This window comes from Lissotriton helveticus, chromosome 8 (assembly GCF_964261635.1).
Source record: "Lissotriton helveticus chromosome 8, aLisHel1.1, whole genome shotgun sequence".
NCBI classification, from domain to species: domain Eukaryota; kingdom Metazoa; phylum Chordata; class Amphibia; order Caudata; family Salamandridae; genus Lissotriton; species Lissotriton helveticus.
Window position 1 is genome coordinate 1,226,464,203 of NC_136069.1, and position 19,081 is coordinate 1,226,483,283.

General features: G+C 41.5%; 1 protein-coding gene across 14 annotated transcripts in view; it reads right to left on the minus strand.

Moving 5' to 3' along the window:
* The window catches only part of INPP4A (inositol polyphosphate-4-phosphatase type I A), a 1,031,799-nt gene that overhangs the window by 68,631 nt on the left and 944,087 nt on the right, over window positions 1-19,081 (minus strand). For all 14 annotated transcript variants that reach the window (XM_078658189.1, XM_078658185.1, XM_078658188.1 and 11 more), the window contains 2 exons: window positions 5,341-5,481; window positions 4,531-4,628 (listed from right to left, as the gene is read on the minus strand). In XM_078658189.1, the coding sequence (XP_078514315.1) occupies window positions 4,531-4,628; window positions 5,341-5,481 (239 nt within the window). The remainder of the gene's footprint in view (window positions 1-4,530; window positions 4,629-5,340; window positions 5,482-19,081) is intronic.

The following is a 19,081-nucleotide window of genomic DNA, read 5'->3' on the forward strand; positions in this document are numbered from 1 at the left end:
TCGCCTCGGTGCCTACTCTAACCAGGGATCACACTCGGCAACTCTGGGCATTAAGCTTGCCTCATCTCTACAACGGCCCCCCACAGACACCGGGGATGCCTGGTTTCACCTTGGAGATACCCAGAAGGGACCATCTCACAGGGAAAGCCAGGACGGGTTCCCCAGCGGTCTTTAGCGCCAGGACGCTTACGAGCAGCAGTGCGCTTTACAAGTCCCACACATTTACACTGGAATAGATGCCATGGGAGTCAACCGTAAGGAATTTTCTTGAATATAAAGGCTCCTAAAGGAGATATAAATGAGGGAAGACCATGAGTTTGCCTGAAAGGCTACCTTCACATAACCAAAGGATAGATTTACAATGCTAAAGCATGAGGCTCCCCACATGTTATTTAGGGCCACATGTATCAAAAATCAATTTTGTATAAATATAAAATTTTAGGTAATCGTTATTTAAGGAATGCAAAATGGCATGTAAGAAAATAGCAATTACCAAATAGTGATTTCAATAGATTCACAATTAGGTAATTGCTATTAGGTACTACGGCTCCATTTGTACCTATAGGCTTAAATATCCATAGGTGCGAATGGTTTTGCATTAGCTAATTTGCAGTTACCTAATTAGTAATCCATCCGTATTCTGGCACTTAGGACTCTCAAAACAATGCAAATGCCCCCATCTGCCTTGGTACCTAAAGAAATAGGAGCAAGTAATTCGGAACATTCAATTTTCTCAATTACTTCTTGAGGTTATTATGATGTATTTGAGCCCCTCTAGATGAGTATCGGGACAATCAACAATACTAGGTTTTATTTTCTAAAAGATTTAGTCAAGCATTCCTTTGTCAACCACGGTGTAGAGGTAACATGAATCCGCAAGGATACTAACAGTACTACAATTTAAAGTTATTGTCCCTTGATTTAGAAAATCATCTCATTTGTCCCTTTCTTCTAAGTATTTGAAGGAGTTTACTGGCTTGGCCTGAACTCCCCTGCAGGCCAGAGTGAAATGCCCTTTCTTCCCACATTTCCTACACACACAGAGGTTCTTCGCTGAAAAGGCTGGACTGTTTGCTAGATGGCCTACATAACCAAAACTAAAACATTTAAATTAGGAAACTCCACAAATAGACTTGTGATTACTTGTGGATACTTTGTCTGCAATGCAGCAAATATCTTTAATCAATCATTACATTTGTAGAGCACTGGCAGGTTCCAGTTGATTAGCTGAATAGCCAGGTTTTCAAGGACTTTCGAAACTCTGAAAGAAATGGGGAGGTCTGCAGATGAAAGGGCAGCTCACTATATGTCTTCGCTGATGGGTAGAAGGTGCATCTTGTTTCATTGTGCAAATCTGTTGTTTCAATGACATCTTAATGTCCGTGGCACTAGCCACTGTGTACTTGATTCCCTCAGTTATCACTACTGCTTACTTCAGGCCTGGGTTTTTGCTAGTAACTTTTTCTGGATACCAGGGTATGTCTGACAAACTGGTACCTAATAAGGGAGTGTCAGAGTCCACCAAAATGGCATCCATTGCATTTAACAAGATAATATTACTTAAAACATTTTGTTTGCATTCTCCCAAAAGATTTATGTTGCTCTAACGTTACATCGAGCTCCTATCAAAACTATCTTCTGATTTTTTTAATGCAGCTTCAAGAATATCTCTTGGTTCCTCCGATCCCTTCTTTTACACAGGTTCAGGGAGGTTTTTGTACACTTTACATCCTCCTACCTCAAGCTATGCAATGAAACATGCTGTTTCTGTATTCTCAGAGGGGATAACTTCTCCACACTAACTGCAATCAAGTACAACTCAAAAACTTGAACCGAGTGCTTATATGGTAAACGTGGTCCCCCTAACTCATTTATGAAAGGTTGGGACATAATGGCTGCTGTCATTTGGTCAATATAAATAAGTAAATGTTCAATAACAATAGAGAATGTATTAAAATGGCATGCAAGGTAATGTTGCGGAAAATCTTAGATGGAGGCAGGGGATCCAAATGGAATAAAAGGTGGATCCTGTACCAGAGAGACACCAAGTGCCAATACAAAGTAATGCATGGGCGCAGGAGAAAAAAATAAACTACAAAAAACATAACATAACTAAAATAACCTATAAGAAACCACGTCAATGCTCAACTAACCTAAGTTTTCTTTCCTTTATTTTCCCTTTTCTTTGACTGTAACTCTGCAAGTTGCAAAGACAGAGTTCAGTTTCTTGTGGTTCTCCAAGTTGAAAATAAAATTTCTTATGGTAAGTGCAGTAAAAGTGCTTGCGCATATCTAAGGTCTGATTGGCGTGGTATGAGTAGAAGTGGGTGAGCCAACAAATTAACAGGGAGAGCTCAGCAAAGAGTTGGCTCTGGTTCTAAGAGCCTGGGTAAGTGGTAAGCCCTGAAAATATTTGGCTTGTTAATCGTGCAACAAACTTCATGTTTGAATATGGTAAGATATCTTCAAAATTAAAAAAGCATATTTCTTAAACACACTGAAGAATTTCACCTTAGTACAATATGTTATATCTCCCTAACGAAAAGTATTTATTAAAAGTTGTCGTTTTTAAACAGAAATCAGAAACATTCTTGCACCAACTGTGATGATAATGCTATTATCAATTCAACTGTCATGTGTAACCTACATGTGGCCTAGATTCTTGTTAGACACAGAGCAACATTACAGTTTATTAAATCAAACACCAGAGAGGTGTTTGTACAGCGAACAACCTGAAATCACATATCTGAAGGTGTTCTGATATGTTATAATTAATGCACAACTTGGCCAAGAAAGCAAGCTGGGATTGGTTCCAGAGTTTCCATTTCCACACTTTGCAATACAGCCACCACATCGGTATCTCTGATATCAAAGGTTATTGCTTTGGCCTTAATGCTTGGAAGATGAGATTAGAGCATGGGTGACAGACGGAATCCACATTTCACTTTTGGCAGTTTTAATTAGCGCAAACCTTGCCCACAGACATACAATGAGAACAAAACGTCTGTGGTGGAATGTCCTAATGAACTCTGAGGTTAGCAGGCAGGGCATAATAGGGAAAAGGGAAAGAGAAAAAAGGTCTGGAAAGGACTGTAAGAATGTATAGCCACAATTGTATCTATTTGAAAATATTTCAAAGAAATGCAGAGCAATGACAAAAATGCTAGATCATTTCTCCAGGTTACTGCTTCTAAAGTATACTGGTTGTGAAAAACCCTGCTATTAAAGGATAACAAGATATCCATAGACACAAGTTAGGAACATTCAGCAAAATCAAAGAGATGTAAGGAAGATCTTTCTGAGATGCATCATTATGCTATTCCAGGTAAGGCTGCCTCTAGGTGCACCTATCAAAGAAATACTGGAGAATGATTACTCCACATCATTATGGTCTGCAGATTTTAATATTACACCCACTCGATTCCTAGCTACATAAACTTCATTCTTTCGCATGGAATAATATGCAATTCATGATATGCGTGGATGACATAAGGTCAATAATGGAGATAGGATTATATTTTGGCATTTTTTTAACAAATTATGAAATATATGGAGTATGAATGACATAGTTTTGATTGTCAAGAATATATTGTTATACTTTCAGATCACCAGACCTCACGTGTGAAGAATATATGCCCTTAAAAAAGGAGAAATTAAGCAAGGTATTTGTTCAGTATATAAACTCTGACAATCCTAATAGAGTTAACAAAACAAATTCTTTATAATGGTATCAATATATGCAATAAGTATGAAATGAATATGTTAGTTAACTGATATTAACTCTGTAATAAGTACGTGGGTTTTTTGTGATATTGTGTTCTTAGGTTTTGTTCTCCCTCGAATAGGCACATCCGCGATTCTAATATGATGTATTTCTAGCTTATATGGTTCTCTTTTTGTATGTTTATAATTGATCCACAGCAGGAATGTGTGTAATATATTGTATATATTTATATGTGTGTAAATATTTTATCTTGTATGTTTCCTTTTTTTATGTATAGCCCTGAAGAAGTCCGATCACGGACGAAACGCGTTGGCTATGGCTATTGACTCTGTTACTATTTACGAATAAAGAACTTTTTTCTTGAAGAAACTGATTGGGAAATTCTTGGGAGAACATTTGGATGCTTACCAGAACATATGGTCAATACTTGATGTTGATGTATAAATACTGTAATGAAATTTGAAGGGTGCGGGGTCATTTTTTGTGCAGTTTATTAGAGAGACAAGGTTTTGTCCCTCTATTATTGGGACCCAGGGGATTGTGTCCCAGACCATTAGCACCTTCTTTCTTATGAAACTATTAGGACTTCATTACTAGTGCGGGCAAGGTAGCCTCAATCCCCTTTTCTGGTTTGATTATCTATTTAAATTTTAGGCAGTCTGGTCATTTACAACCAAGCGAAACAAAACCCTTAGCTTCCAAATTAAAAACTGAAGCACATGGCAAGAGCATACGTTCCATGATTTTAAGACAAACATCTATTATAAAATACAATTTTTTTAATAAACATGCCAATAACTACTTACAGTCATCGGGTAAGACTTCTTTGAACTGCTCATAATAGGAGTTTAACCGCACTAAACTCTCCATGTTAATGATTTCTTGTAACGATGTATCCCCAAACCTGAACAATGATATAAAGATAACGTTATACATTTTAAAAGTAACAATGTTTTCCTTGGCTTCTAATAAATTGGATGATTCAACACTCAACGATTTCAATGTGCCAGAGGGGTGGAGGTGTTCCCGTTTCACAATCTTGGGTCCACAAGTACCAGAGATGCTCATTCTGTCATTACTGGCAGTCAGAACCAATATATTATTTGCTCAATTAATTCAAAATCTCCTTTGATATTTTAAGTATACTTTTTGCATGCTAAAGAGTACAGAAAGATGGGGAAAGGAAATAAAATTAGATTATCCACCAAAATAGTATTACTTTTCAGTTTTGTCACTTCTGCTTAAAGGGATTTTTTTAGACACTGCCAACATTCTGCAGAAATCTACAAGCAATCTCAAGTTTGAAATATAGAGTGTGGGATGCAAGGAGTACAAAACTGAAAATCTAGGTATAAGGTCATTGGTCGAATGAGTTGTGAGGTGAAATGGTGATGGATTGTTAGTATTTTTATTAGTATTTTTTCTGTTCGTAAACAGCATTATAAATTCCTTGTTTTTCACTTTCTAGATTACATAATGTCATGTAAAATATGAAAAAAACTTTGCTATAAATTAATTTTGAAACAATCCCCAAACAATATTTTGGATACAATTCTAAAGTTGCTACTTCACAGCAGTGCCACAACATGAATCCTCTTTGTTTGTTCGATACATACTTTTCTGCTAAGGTCTGCTGCTCATTGATCCCCACGTTGAAGAGAACAGGCTGAACCCTCAGAAGCATGCCACTCTGAATCTCTCTTGGCAAGGTGTCAAACAAGACGCTTGGTAGTGGAATCCGGACATTAAAGCCATCTCTTGAAAAAAGACAGAAAAATTCACAATTAAATTCCATTCCAGCTTATAATATCAGTAGAATCCTTCCCTGAATACCAGCTGGACAAACTAAGGAATACATCTTGATAATCATTAACTCACCATAGCAAATTTTTTGGTCACCCATTTTCTTATTTAGGTAAGGGCCTCCATTATACATGAGTCCCTGGGGAAATGCTTTAATCATAAAAATCCATAGTTGATACTGAATAATGTTAATGTTAATTGGGAGAGGGTGTAGCCTAACGGCAAGAGTGGTCGACCTTGAAGCTGGGAAACCGCAATGACGCTCGACATCCTGTGATTCTGGGCAAATCACATAATCTCCCTGTGTCTAACAAAAATGAAGTGTCCTTGTCTAACGAAACTAGTGCTCATGTAAAGTGCTCTGGTACCCGATATCTTCAAGTCTAGTTTACGCTATATAAAACAAAAAAAAACAAAAAATATGTCAGCTGTCTATGATAGTGCCTATTTTATGATATTCAAAAGCAAGTTCGTAACAGTGAACCTAGCTGATGCAGAAGTCCATTCTAAGCACCAGTTACCCCTCATGCTTTCTTTAGAGAAGACTCAACAGCTTCAAATGCTAGTTTAAAGCTAAAGAAATACACCACAGTTTGATACTTGGGATCAAGGATTATCATGCAGATATATGCCCTGATTAAGGATTTGGCAGACGGTACTCCATCACAAACATGACAGCTATCCAGTCAGACTTTTTACAAGTTTGTTATAACCTAATACATTTGTAATAAAGGGGACGGGATAACTGTTGTGTGTCTGGTAGAGCACCCATCTATCACACTCTAAATTAGGACTGTATACATAATTACAGGCAATATCTGATTGGTCAATTTGGCACTATGGAGTAGTGTAACTTTCAGATGAAACTTCTGCTGTCGGAAATTGGGGGACGGGGGCTTCTTTGGTGAAAATGGTGGCATTTGCTGAGGTTAATATAGGACTATGCCAACGTTCCAATGAATCTACCATGTACCAAGTACCAGACTTAATACTGCTTGAACTGATCTCAAGTTCAGACTATTGCAGGTAGGCCCTTTGCAAACCAACACAGCCAATAGACAAGGGTAGCTAAGCAATGCAAAACTATGGGCATCATTTACAGTCTGGTGAACGAAATACTCAAACACAAATGGGGGTGTTGTTCTGTCCACTATATTACAAGTATATTATAGCCTACGGCACTCATAAAATGGCGGACAGGATATCTGCCATGATTTGACAGAGTATCCCATCCACTAAACTTGAAATAATGCCATATGAATTTTATTATCTGGAAGATCAACTTCAATGAGCAGCAATATGGTTAACAGGGACCCAGCTTACAGAGTGCAGAGCATTGATGGCTGAACTGGAAGGTAGTTCAGTGGCCAAACAGCTCCTTAGCTCAGAGCTGTCTGGGGAACTGATCCAGACTTATGTGAATAGCACAACATTGCTGGGGCAAATGCTTAAGCCAGATTCTGACAAAGGTGCCATATGCCCAGAATGGAACAAAGTCATGAAATCTGTCTCAGCAACCATAATATGCAGGTGGGCTAAAATGTCCACGCAGTAGTTCCTAGAAAAAGTGTGTCGTGTTGACCAGGTGGCTGCTTTACAGAGGTCAGCAAGCGGAATGTTCCCTAAGAAAGCCATAGTTGCCCCTTTTTATAGGTGGAGCGCTAGGGTACAGGTATTCTCCAAGCTTTGTGGTAGCAATTTGGGATTAACTTGAATCTCAAACTTGTTATGCCTACCTTAGAGATGGGATGACCCTTGTACAGTTTTGTGAAGGCTACAAACAGCTGATCAGACTTATGAAAAGGCTTGGTCCTGTCAATGTAGTACATAAGAGCTCTTTTGAAATTCAGTGTGTGTAAAGCTCTTTCTGCTACTGAATCTAGTACTGGAAAAAAGATTGATGCCCTGATTAGGAGTATAGGTGGTATGTATCACAATACCACCTGGTACGTCAATTATCAAGTTCGATAAATACCCCCTATTACGAGTTGTTGTGGAATAACATGATGACTTTGGTGTTTAATACACCAAAATCTGCATTGTACTGTATATGCCATATGTTTTTTCTCCCTTAAAGTTCGGCAGATTTGAGTTATTTAATGGATCCGATAATTATATGATGCGTTAAATACCATACAACTTGTAAACAGGGGTTTACGCACGTGTTGCAATTAACCACTAAACTCAAAATCAGACCCTGAGGGTTTTTTGGTCTGATTAATGTTAAAGGGCGAAAATACCTTTGGGAGAAACCAGGGATTGGTTCTGAGAAAAACTCCTATCTTTGTGCAACTGAACAAATGGTTCTTGTAACGTGAGTTCTTCTAGCTTTCTAATGTGTCTGAGAGAAGATATGCCCACTAAGAACGTTACCTTCCAGCAAAGTCACTGTAAGTTGCAAGACTGTAATGGTTCAAAGGGTGGCCTCATGATGACCACAGTGAGGTTCCACATAGAGGCAGGAAATATTCAAAGAGGTATGACCCTCTTAAGACCATATCCATAAAAGCCTCGACTACTGGGACTCTAAAGACAGATGAATGTTCCCTGATTTTCATGTAAGCAGCTACAGCAGCGAGGTGTAAACCTATTGATATGAAAGCATGGCCTGATTTTCAACATGTAAAAGGCAGCAGACAATGTCCTGCACGTTAGACTTCAGATGGTCTATATTTTTGGGAAGACAGTAATAGACAAACATTTTCCACTTTGCCACATAACAGGCCTGTGTGGTGGACCTATGCATGTCGGGCAGAATGGTCATGCATTGCCAGGGCCGGTTTTGGTACCCTGTCCGGCCCTGCTGAGGATCTCCACTGTAAAGTGCTACCTACTCAAGCACTCACGAGCAAGGTGCATTCAATTCACACCCAAATGAGATATGAAGAGTGAGATACAAAACATGTAAAACACATGAGGTGCTAATCAGCAAGTTTCTTTGAAGAATCATTAGAAACATTAATCTGCGATGTGAAGCTATTATTTTAAAAGGATATACTGATCTGTGGTCAATAGTTATCTGTAATGTGTTTATGTAAAACCAGGTAACATATAGCAAAAAACATCAAAATCTCAGCATTGATACTTTATAGCTAATGTAAATAATCTTCCCCAAACCTCTTTAAGGCCTGCATCAAGATTCTTCCCCTCATAGTACTAAGAAGGCGGGGCCATAAATAAAACAACTTCAAACCCCTATTTCCTTGATGAGAGTCCCATAGCCACATCGAAAAAGAAATCTGCTTGAGCCGCATCCGAAATCAATCTAAAAAATATCAATGTCTCCATTTCTCCAGGTACTTTTCCCCCTCAGATAATATTGTGTAAATCTTCTCACGATTAAAAAAAACACATCTCTTGTAGTTGGATAATATGCTAAATGTCATACTGGATTATACATGCTTGCATCAATAACAGTGTGAAGATTGGTTACTTTAAAGGGTACAAAGTTCTACTACCTGCTTTCTATTTGTCTGTTGTAGAAATCATATTTTTAAAGTAGGTTCTGAGCACTTTTGTACACTCATCACTAGCTTTCACAAATGTGTTCAGTTATTCTATACACGTTGCAATCTACTTCAGAACCTACATCTGGTTAAACTATTAAAAATAAAAACTGCCATTGAAAACACTTATCTCGATTTAGAGAATCTTCAAAATTTGAGACCCATCTGAAAACTTCCTTTCCCAGGTAGAATTATGACAACAAAGAAACTTGCAATGTAACAACCAATCTAGATTTCAGTTGAAAGTCAAAAGGAGAAAGAAACCTTCACGATTCTGTGTAATGCTCTGAGGATTCTGAATACTGCTGACCATGAAACTGTTCTGCGTATGCTGATGACACACATAGGTTTATAAAGAGATATTTTAACATGGCGATCTTCTTTATTAAGAAGCACAGCTCAATTGATTCCAGCAGAATTCAAATTCCCAAGCCTTTTTGTTTGTGTGTGGCATACCATAAGAACTGTTACTATAACCAACAATACTTAAATTACACGTGGAATTTCTAGGTATACATTTTCAGAAGATGATGAGTATCCATCCATAAATACGTGACGACACCCAACTATACTTAATTATTTTCATCTTAACACAAGATTCAGAAACTTAAAACGTTCCTCACCAATATTGAAAGCTGCATTTATCTTTCTCTATGGAACTAAACCCCAGTAAAATTGAGTTCCTTGTCTTGCATGCCGAAAGGCAACACTGACTATTCTTTCAAGGTTGATGGAATCCAAACCTATAGATAGCACTACAGCATTAGTCCCTTAGACAAATCTCTTGACTTTGAAGTTAGTCTTACCATAAAGTATTGTGTATAGTAAGATTAACTTCAATTATCACAATTACCACAGCCTTATTATGGCCGCTGCTTTGGTCCCAAGCCTTTGCCTGCTCACGAGTGACTGATTCTTGCTTTAATGTGTAACATTCATTTCATAACATATTTTTACTCATTCATGCATTAGTTTGTTATTAATTCAGTATCAAATGGTTTAGTAAATTAAGGGGACTTAAAGTAAACAAGCTAAAGAAGGCAATCATATCACATTTACAAATGTCTTAAATTACTTCCACTCAAATTCTCACACATGTTGAAAAGTCAATCTTTGGACATTTGAAGCAACTTTCAAGTTCCCCTCTTCCTTTGTTCTCTTTAGCTTCATCATTCACTCAGACCATCATACACTGGTGCTTTACTAGTAATGCACTATATACGTTATCATCTTTATTTTTAGCTCTCCTCTTCTTCTCATTTGTTCTCCCCTCTTCTGTTTCTCTCATCATTTCTTTAACATCTTTCACCCGGTTCCCTCTCTGCACAATTTCTAAATGACGTCTGAGTCTGTTGCCTAATTATGGAAGTAAGATTACCTAGCTAATGTTGACATTGTCTGTTTACTGGCATGCACAAAAGCAATGGGAGACAAAAGACATGATGTTCACATTTCAATAACATGATTTTTTCGCTAAGTTAGAGGTATCTGAAAAAAAAGTTATATGGTTCTAATTCAGATTTCATTATCTAAAGCTTACAGGAATGTATAGATGCTTTACATTTTCATGTCCAGGGATGAGAGTGGGTAAGGTATAACACAACTACAAAAGGAATAGAATACACATAAAAACCAACATTACTGAAGGGACATACATGTTCCTACTAAATTGGACTGTGCCTGAAGAACAAACTCTGCTCTCGACTCAATGCAAAGCAGTCACTGCTGTTTTCTTCAGAGGGGCATCTTTGCATGAGATGTTTGTTGTTTTCCCTTCCATACCTTTGCTTCAACACTTAAGCAGCCATATCTTCCCAGCATTAATAACCAGTTCAAGTTAACTTGCTGCCTTACTATACTATACTGAATATATAATGCTACTGGGTCTACACTGAATACATTTATTATATATTTCACAAAGGTGCTACACTGCCTGAAACATCAAATGGTTGAACATCATGGAAGTGTTGTTTGCTTTAGACTCACTAAAAATCCATCACCCTGCAGGAGTACCCATTGACTACTCATCCTTGCCACAGATGGAGAGTCAGTTCCAAAAAGGAAGGTTCTTCTTCTGGTATAAATTGTAACACCAAGCAGAAAGACCATGCCCAGCAAATCTCAACATTTCAGGAGCCAATTGGGCAAAATAGTATGCCCTTCAAATCTGAGTGCAACCACTGCCCACTCCTGCGATTGAAGTGCTGGAAAAAGCTGCATTCTCACTGAAACAACTCTTTCTTGGAAGGAGGAGATATGTACAACACATCCTTCAGGGCCATTTCAGACTATTAGAATCATATTAAACTTCATGAATGTGTTAAGAACCCTTTCCAACAACCACTGCCACCCACGCCTGCCTGGAAAAGTTTGGCAGCTGACAACTGATGGTATGTCCAAGGAACCAGACAAGCATCTCATAAGAGCAAAACACCAGGCACTTTGACTTTTGGTTCAAAATAAGCTTCATTCAAACCAACACAAATCCATCATCTGACACCTCTGTTGGTGTAACATTCTGTAGGAGAGTTATGAGCCTTCTCCTGACCCAAGAGAAAGTGTAGTGGGAGACTGAACTGCCATCTTCTGTTATATTACCCTCTGCCCCCTGAGGGACTCTTTCACAAAATGTTGACACATACCAAATATAGATTTGTACATGTTTAGAGGCATAGGTTTAATTAAAAGCTTCCTGTCCCAAGAACCTTCCAACACCATTTGAACTTAACCAAAGTAAGGTAAACCTTTACATTAATAACTTCCCCTGTATAAAGATATGTCCAAATTCGTAGCTTGAACAGCTGGCGAGAAAACAGATTTCTTGAGCATTGAGTAGTGCCTCATAGCAGATGAGGCAGTCATCCCCTTCTCATACAAGTCAACAATTCAATACATATCGTCAGCCAAACTTGAAAAGCAGAGGTCTATGATTAGGCAAATTACCCACTGCCTTCTTCGCCTAAGGCAGTAAATATGCCTCTGCCTAGGCAAATCATTAGCAGAAGTTTTGATCTCAAAGCCAGAGAATCAGAGCAACGTTTTTCTTTGTCTAGCATTCACTTTCTTAACTAGAAAAGAAAGCTTTAGACTCTCCTCTAGCATTAGCCTCATACACCTGCATAATGTATGCCAGTGGATAATTATTATAAGAATATGGGTCACCAACCATAGGCCTATAGTTGTGTAACAGCCCTATTATAGTAGCACTGAAGCTGGTTCCTTTGAAAATTGGAAGGAGAGTGACTAATTCCATTGTCCTGTATGTCAACCACTTGTGTAGATAGTGGCTTTCATCCTCATGGATGAAGCCATTCTGAAAAGGCCTATGTTGAAGCTATAATTGCTTGAGGGCGCGGTAGACACCGTTTCAATTATTACTCTAGATCAATAAGGGTCCAAAATATTTGAGTCCTACAGAACCTATAAAGCAGCTGTCTCCAACAGGACCAGCGCAAGTCATGAGTAGCGCAAATGCTGCTTCTGAGTAACATTCGCAACTTACTGCTTGTCTGTTAAATTGAGACAATGCAGCTGGCAGAGCTTTGAACAGTCCACCACTAATTCTGTGAGACTGGGAAGCTGGCAAAGCAAGCACATGCAGCTCACCTTCTTGTAAACAATTGTCAAATTTAAACTTATTCCTTCATAGCTACAGCCTACCACGGTAATGTGAAGCATTTATAGTTTTGCAGGCAAGTTGGATCTGCACTTGCGCTCACTGTTATCACTGTTATTTATGGGTTAAGTTTCTTCCTTTCTTTTTTTCCCTCATTCTAGCTTTCCTTTTGTTTCATTTCCTTCTACCTTCCTTTCCTTTTTCTAAAACTGATATGTCTCACTTGTCTATCCTTTTCTATTTTTTCTTTCCTTCACTTCATTTCCTCCATTGCTTCTTTTCTTCTCTTTTTTCCATTTTCCCATTTTTTTCTACTCACCTTTTCATATTCTCTATGTTATTTACTTCTCACTTTTTCTACCTTATTTCTTGTCTGTCTTTTTCTCCTTTCTTTGTCTTCTCTCCTGTTAGAACCGGGGTCTCTAGTTGGCAGGGGTACGCACCCTAGTCCAAGTAGGGACCACCGCTTCCGACAGGGTAGCTTGGCGCAGGGCAGGAAGGCTTAACTTCAGAGGCAATGTGTAAAGTAATTGTGCAGATCCAAAAAACAATAGGGGAAGTGTAGAGGTGGTGGTGATAAAATCACCCTCCAATATGATATGAAAAAACAATGGGATTCTATCAATGTGAAGGCATGGCTTGGCAGTTCGGGCTGGACTGTTCCCATGAGGCACAGGGTCAGACTGATTTGCATATAGCCATGTCTGAACTGGGGTGGCAGAGTGGGCTAAAGAACGGTGATGGATTAAACCCAGATCTTTTGACTGGGTGTGAGTGTTTGATTGGTTCAGATGCTCCGTCCATTACCACCCCCTTTTGTACCGCTTTTGGCCGCCATAAGTGTGGCAGGGTATGCTCAGACGTGAGTCCCTTGCTCACTTTGCCACTGGATTCAAGCAAGCCGGGATGAAGACGGCTGTACTGCCAGAAACCGGTCCTCGGAAGCTTGTTTCCGGTCCAGGGAAGGCATGGCTTGGCAGTTCGGGCTGGACTGTTCCCATGAGGCACAGGGTCAGACTGATTTGCATATAGCCATGTCTGAACTGGGGTGGCAGAGTGGGCTAAAGAACGGTGATGGATTAAACCCAGATCTTTTGGCTGGGTGTGAGTGTTTGATTGGTTCAGATGCTCCGTCCATTACCACCCCCTTTTGTACCGCTTTTGGCCGCCATAAGTGTGGCAGGGTATGCGCAGACGTGAGTCCCTTGCTCACTTTGCCACTGGATTCAAGCAAGCCGGGCTGAAGACGGCTGTAATGCCAGAAACCGGTCCTCGGAAGCTTGTTTCCGGTCCAGGGAAGGCATGGCTTGGCAGTTCGGGCTGGACTGTTCCCATGAGGCACAGGGTCAGACTGATTTGCATATAGCCATGTCTAAACTGGGGTGGCAGAGTGGGCTAAAGAACGGTGATGGATTAAACCCAGATCTTTTGACTGGGTGTGAGTGTTTGATTGCTTCAGATGCTCCGTCCATTACCACCCCCTTTTGTACCGCTTTCCTCTCCATAGGCCAGACTGGAAGGTTGCTCCTAAAACTGTTTACCAACCACCTTCAGAACTAGTACATGGTCATCCTCAGAGTCCCACAGGAAGTTCTTTTTACTCTTTCCATCAGAGGAATGTGTATCCAATGGCTAGATGACAAGAATTCGCTCCTCAATCTCTTCTGCTTATGTTTTGATTACCAGTTTAGTCAAAGAACGCTAATGAAAGTCCCGGCCCCTTATGTGGAAGAACAAGTCTGTATCTAATTGTCCCTTTCAGGTTGTCAAAAACAAGCAAGCACTGCATTTTCATCTGTCATGCTGAAAACTCAAACACCACTTACTGTTGGCAATGGGTATCAGTATTTGACATCAACCTTTACATTTGCTGTGTTATCGGCTCAACTACCATTATCTCTGGCTAGAGTAGTTTTACTAACAGCCCCTCCGACACTACCTTTTGTCGCATTCCCATTAACTTTAGCACAAGCAGCATTGTCCGCGTTGCTAGCATTACCACTGTGCCCCACAGCTTGTTCAGACACCCCTCCTGTGGGTGTATTCACAGGTACTCCACCTCGATTCCTTGTACCGCCTCTGCCCTTTGGCGCCATCGCTTACTGGCAATATGCGTCCGCAGTACACGCTGTCCGCTGTTTACCAGCCGAAAGATACCTCCAGAAATTGCCTCGGGCCTTTCACAGACCCTCACACCAAGAGTTCGTGTCCCCAGCCAGTGGAGCCCCAACCGTGAATCCACAAAGCCCGGAGACCGCAAGGAAACAGTATCAGCTGTGCGATAGCCGCGCTCAACCCAGGGCGGTCAGAGCGGAGCGTTCACTGCCGCACCTCGCCTCACCTCGCTCACGCCCAGCTGGAGTGGATCAAGTCCGTTAGGTCAACGTGAGGCTGTACTTCGAACGCTGAAGCAGCACAGAGCAGGGAGCATAAAAAGAGTAGCTGCGGACGGCAGAATCTCTCAGAGAAAAGACGGTAAGGCACACCGCTGCTGAAACCAACGAAGACACTCTAGTATTGGGCAGGTAATCACCGCTAGCAGGGGGAATCAGTCGAGGTCATGGACAGAGCACCTCACACGGCCACCACTGCGGCCGCCATCTTGCCTCCCGGTTTAATTTTAGCAGAAACTCGATGTGCAACGTGTTTTGAAGATGGTAACATTCAGACTGGGTTTGTGGTACCCTCGAAGATACGGGGAATCCGTCAGAGTCAGAGCCTGGCAGTGCAGCAGAACCAGGATACTCTCGTAAAGCAAAGGACTGTGCCGGCAATTTTCAGTAAAAAGCACGGAGTGAAGGCAAAATCAACCCTGGAGCCCGAGCCCGAGCCTGAGGATGAGGGCGAAAACACCGGGACAGCCCCTGGTGTCCAGCACAAGAATTTTCGGGAAGTTGGGGGTGCTACTACTGGAGCATCGCCGGTCCTGGCTTCAGGGGGGCGAGTTGGTGGTAAAGAAGTAGTGGCTGCGGGGGAGGTAACGCAGCGTCAACAATCATAACAGCAACTATAACAGCTACGGAAAACAGCAGCTCACTGCCAGGATTGAGTACTGAGGCCATTCCTCTCGGCATGGAAAAGGGCATGGAGTCGGAGTATGCTGGCTCAGACGGTAAATTTTACTCTATGTCGTATTTAACGAATGTGTCGGACAAGGAGCATGATTTGGATAGCTCTAGCAATTTAGGGGACTTGGGGGACATGCCCGATGATGAGGAAGGCGATGAGTTTGAGCAGTCCTTGTCTAACGATACAGTAAGAAAGACTGTGGAGGTCTGTGAGGTACCTGAGCAAAATCGGAGACTTCCCCTAGTGCAGCTTAATTTTGATGAGGATCTGGAAGAGGACTCGATCACTCTCGGCCTGATTTATAAAAGCATAATGGCACATCGCAGCAAAACAAAAGCTGAAGGCTTACGCACACAAGGAGCCGTAAGGAAACTCCAGAATACGTCTGGCGAAGACCTGTGCAGATGTAACCTCCCGGGTGGCAGAGGTGGAGGAGAGAGTTTCCTCCATAGAGGATTGCTTGGTCATGCAACAGTCGGCTATTGAGACTTTGCAAAAATCTAAACCAGACATGGACTGGAAGCTTACAGACTTAGAGAACTGTGCACGTCGCAATAATTTGCGAGTATTAGGTATAGCAGAGACAAAAGAAAGGGCAGATCCACGTAAATGTATTACTCAGCTGTTCAAGGAAGCTTTTCCAGAACTGAGTGCCTGGAATTGGGAAACGGAAGTGATACGGGCACACAGGTTTCCATTTGTGCTGCGTCAACGGGGGAAGGAACGACAAGGTGATCATAACTCTTACCCCAGGGCGATACTAATATGCCTGAATAACTATCTACTGCGAGAGGCGCTATATGATCTGGCTCGCCCGGAAAAAGAGCGGTGTGGCATGGGGTGCGAGTTCTTTGTGCGCCCGGATTTCTGCCCTGCAACGGTGCATGACCGATGGCAACTTCGGAAACTAATCGCACCTTTCCAATGCAAAAGGGGCCCAGGTCTTCATGCTCAACCCTTCTAAATTAAAGATCATTTTTAAAGGCCAAACTAGGTACTTCACATCTGGTACGGTGGCACAGGACTACCTCAAGGACTTGGATAAGACTTCTAAAAACTAAAAGCACATGGCACATGTTCTATTAATCAGAATGGTCATGTGGCGGCAGTTCTTATATTGGGTGCACTAAGTGTTACTATGGGTGGGAAGATGTAATAGCCTGCTTGGTTTTTGTTGGTTACAGGTGTTTTCTCTTTCTCCCACAAATTTCTTTTGCTTCTCTCTCAGAGATATTGTCGGAATCTCTTGTTTTTCCTTTTCTTTCTTTTTTTTCCTTTTTGCTAATTGTGAAAATATGAGTATAGGACAATCCGGGTGAATGCAAAAGGATATTATGTCTAGGATGTGTTTTTTCAAGTAATACTAAAGGTATACGATATTTTGAAGTTGCATCCGAAATGCAATTGAAACATAGAGAGGGGAGCTGAATTCCTGTTATTCTTTTTTAGGGCCTGTTGCCAGGCCAGTAGTCTTGTTAAGGGAGAGATAGAGAGACACAGGGTTGTGGCAGGGGGAGTCAAATAGGGGGGGGGGGGTATTGGACAAAGCACTTCGACATCGCTGAGGACATGGTCCTTAAGCCTCATATTGGGTGGTGGGGGTATGGGCGGGTGGTGAAGGGGGTTATGGATACGGGGTGGGGGTGGGGGGGGGGGGTGCTGTTGGGAGGGGGGAAACAGGAAACAATACATGAGTATAGGATGGAATTGAGTCTGTGTGGTGAAGACACTATTTTTCTTCAGTTAGTACGGGGAGCTAGTTTAGTGAAATTTGATATAGCTAAATGGCTGGTAGGGGTATTAGGATAGGCACATTGAATGTTAGGGGGTTGAACTCCGTGGATAAAAGATGTCGTGTAGCGCAGGAACTAAGAGTTCTTTATTGCGACATAATATGTCTCCAGGAGACCCATATGGTGTGGTCAAAACGCCGACTGCTTGAGAAACTGGGATTCAACCTCATTGCCTGTACTAAATATTCTGGTACGGTTAGAGGGGTGGCAATTCTGGGGAAGAAGCATATTGGCAATACAGGTAAAATCTTAGTTGATGATTTAGGCAGGTGGGCAATTGAAGAATGTGTTGTTGGTCTTGTAACGTTTACGATCTGTGTTGTCTATGGGGCTAACCTTGATGAATCATCAACTTTAGAGTTTTTAAATGTGGAGCTAGTGGCCTGGTCCACGCCACTGATCTTGTGCGGGGATTTAAATATAAATCTAGCCCCTAATATCTTATGTAACGAAAAGGCGAGATATAGTGGTAGGAAACCACGTGTTTTCAAGGCCTTGCAGGCATTAATGATGGCACATGGGCGTGGATGTTTGGGCTTTCTTTTTTTTTTTGAAAACCTTTATTGATATCAAAAGAAGACAAATCGAGGCCCACAACCAAGCCGGCCGGCCGCAGTGTATAAAACAGTAAGGAGTCATCAGGCAAAGAATACATATTCAATCAATACAAAGCAGAGGCCGTACAATCGCAATAGGGGAGAAGAAATACAGAAACTAAAGGGCCAAAACACAGGAGTAAATAAGGCTTAATTTTACAATAAGGGGAGAGGACATATGACAGGCACACTTGCAATACGGAGGCAACCGACATCCCGTAATCAACCTCAACAGTAAGAAGGGGGCATGGGGCAAAATATCAGGGGGACAACACAATGCAGTCATGAAATCAGGATATGTGAGATACAGTCAGCCCCTGAGCATTATCCTCGTAACACGCCCACCACCCGGGACACTACCAAGCCAGAACAGAGGGATCGGAAGACAATGTATGAAAAACCGCCCGTCACAGTACCCTCTGGGAGGCAGGAAGGAAAAAGGGAAGGGGGACGAGGTAGGGGGGGAAGAGGAAGGGAAAGGAAAATGGAGGGAAGAAAAACCAAACAATAAAAGGGGATAAGGAAATATGAAAAAAGAAGGTAAAAGACACGCCGACACGGCTCCCCGTGGTGGGAGGACAGGAGACAAAAGGATTAGCGGTCCAAGTGGGGCACGGCAATCGGATGGAAGGACAGCCGAAATGTAGCAGGAGGAGTAACGATGCCATACCCCCACCCGAAACACACCATAGGAGGTCGGGACAGACGCGGCCTCACGAAAAAGAGATACAAAAGGGCCATAGAACCAGAAGACAAACAAAAAATAGAACCCAACCCACCCGTCCCACCCTGCACCCCTGTAGAAGGCTATGGCCTACCCTTCAAACAGCGTGCCTGTCGCCCTAAACCAGAACCCGAAATATAGCAAGAAGAAAGAAAGAAAAACGAGACAAAAAGGCCACAAAGGCGGAGAAAGAAAACAGGAGGGAGGAGCAGAATAAATGTAATACAAACGGTAGGCCGCAGCCCTCCGC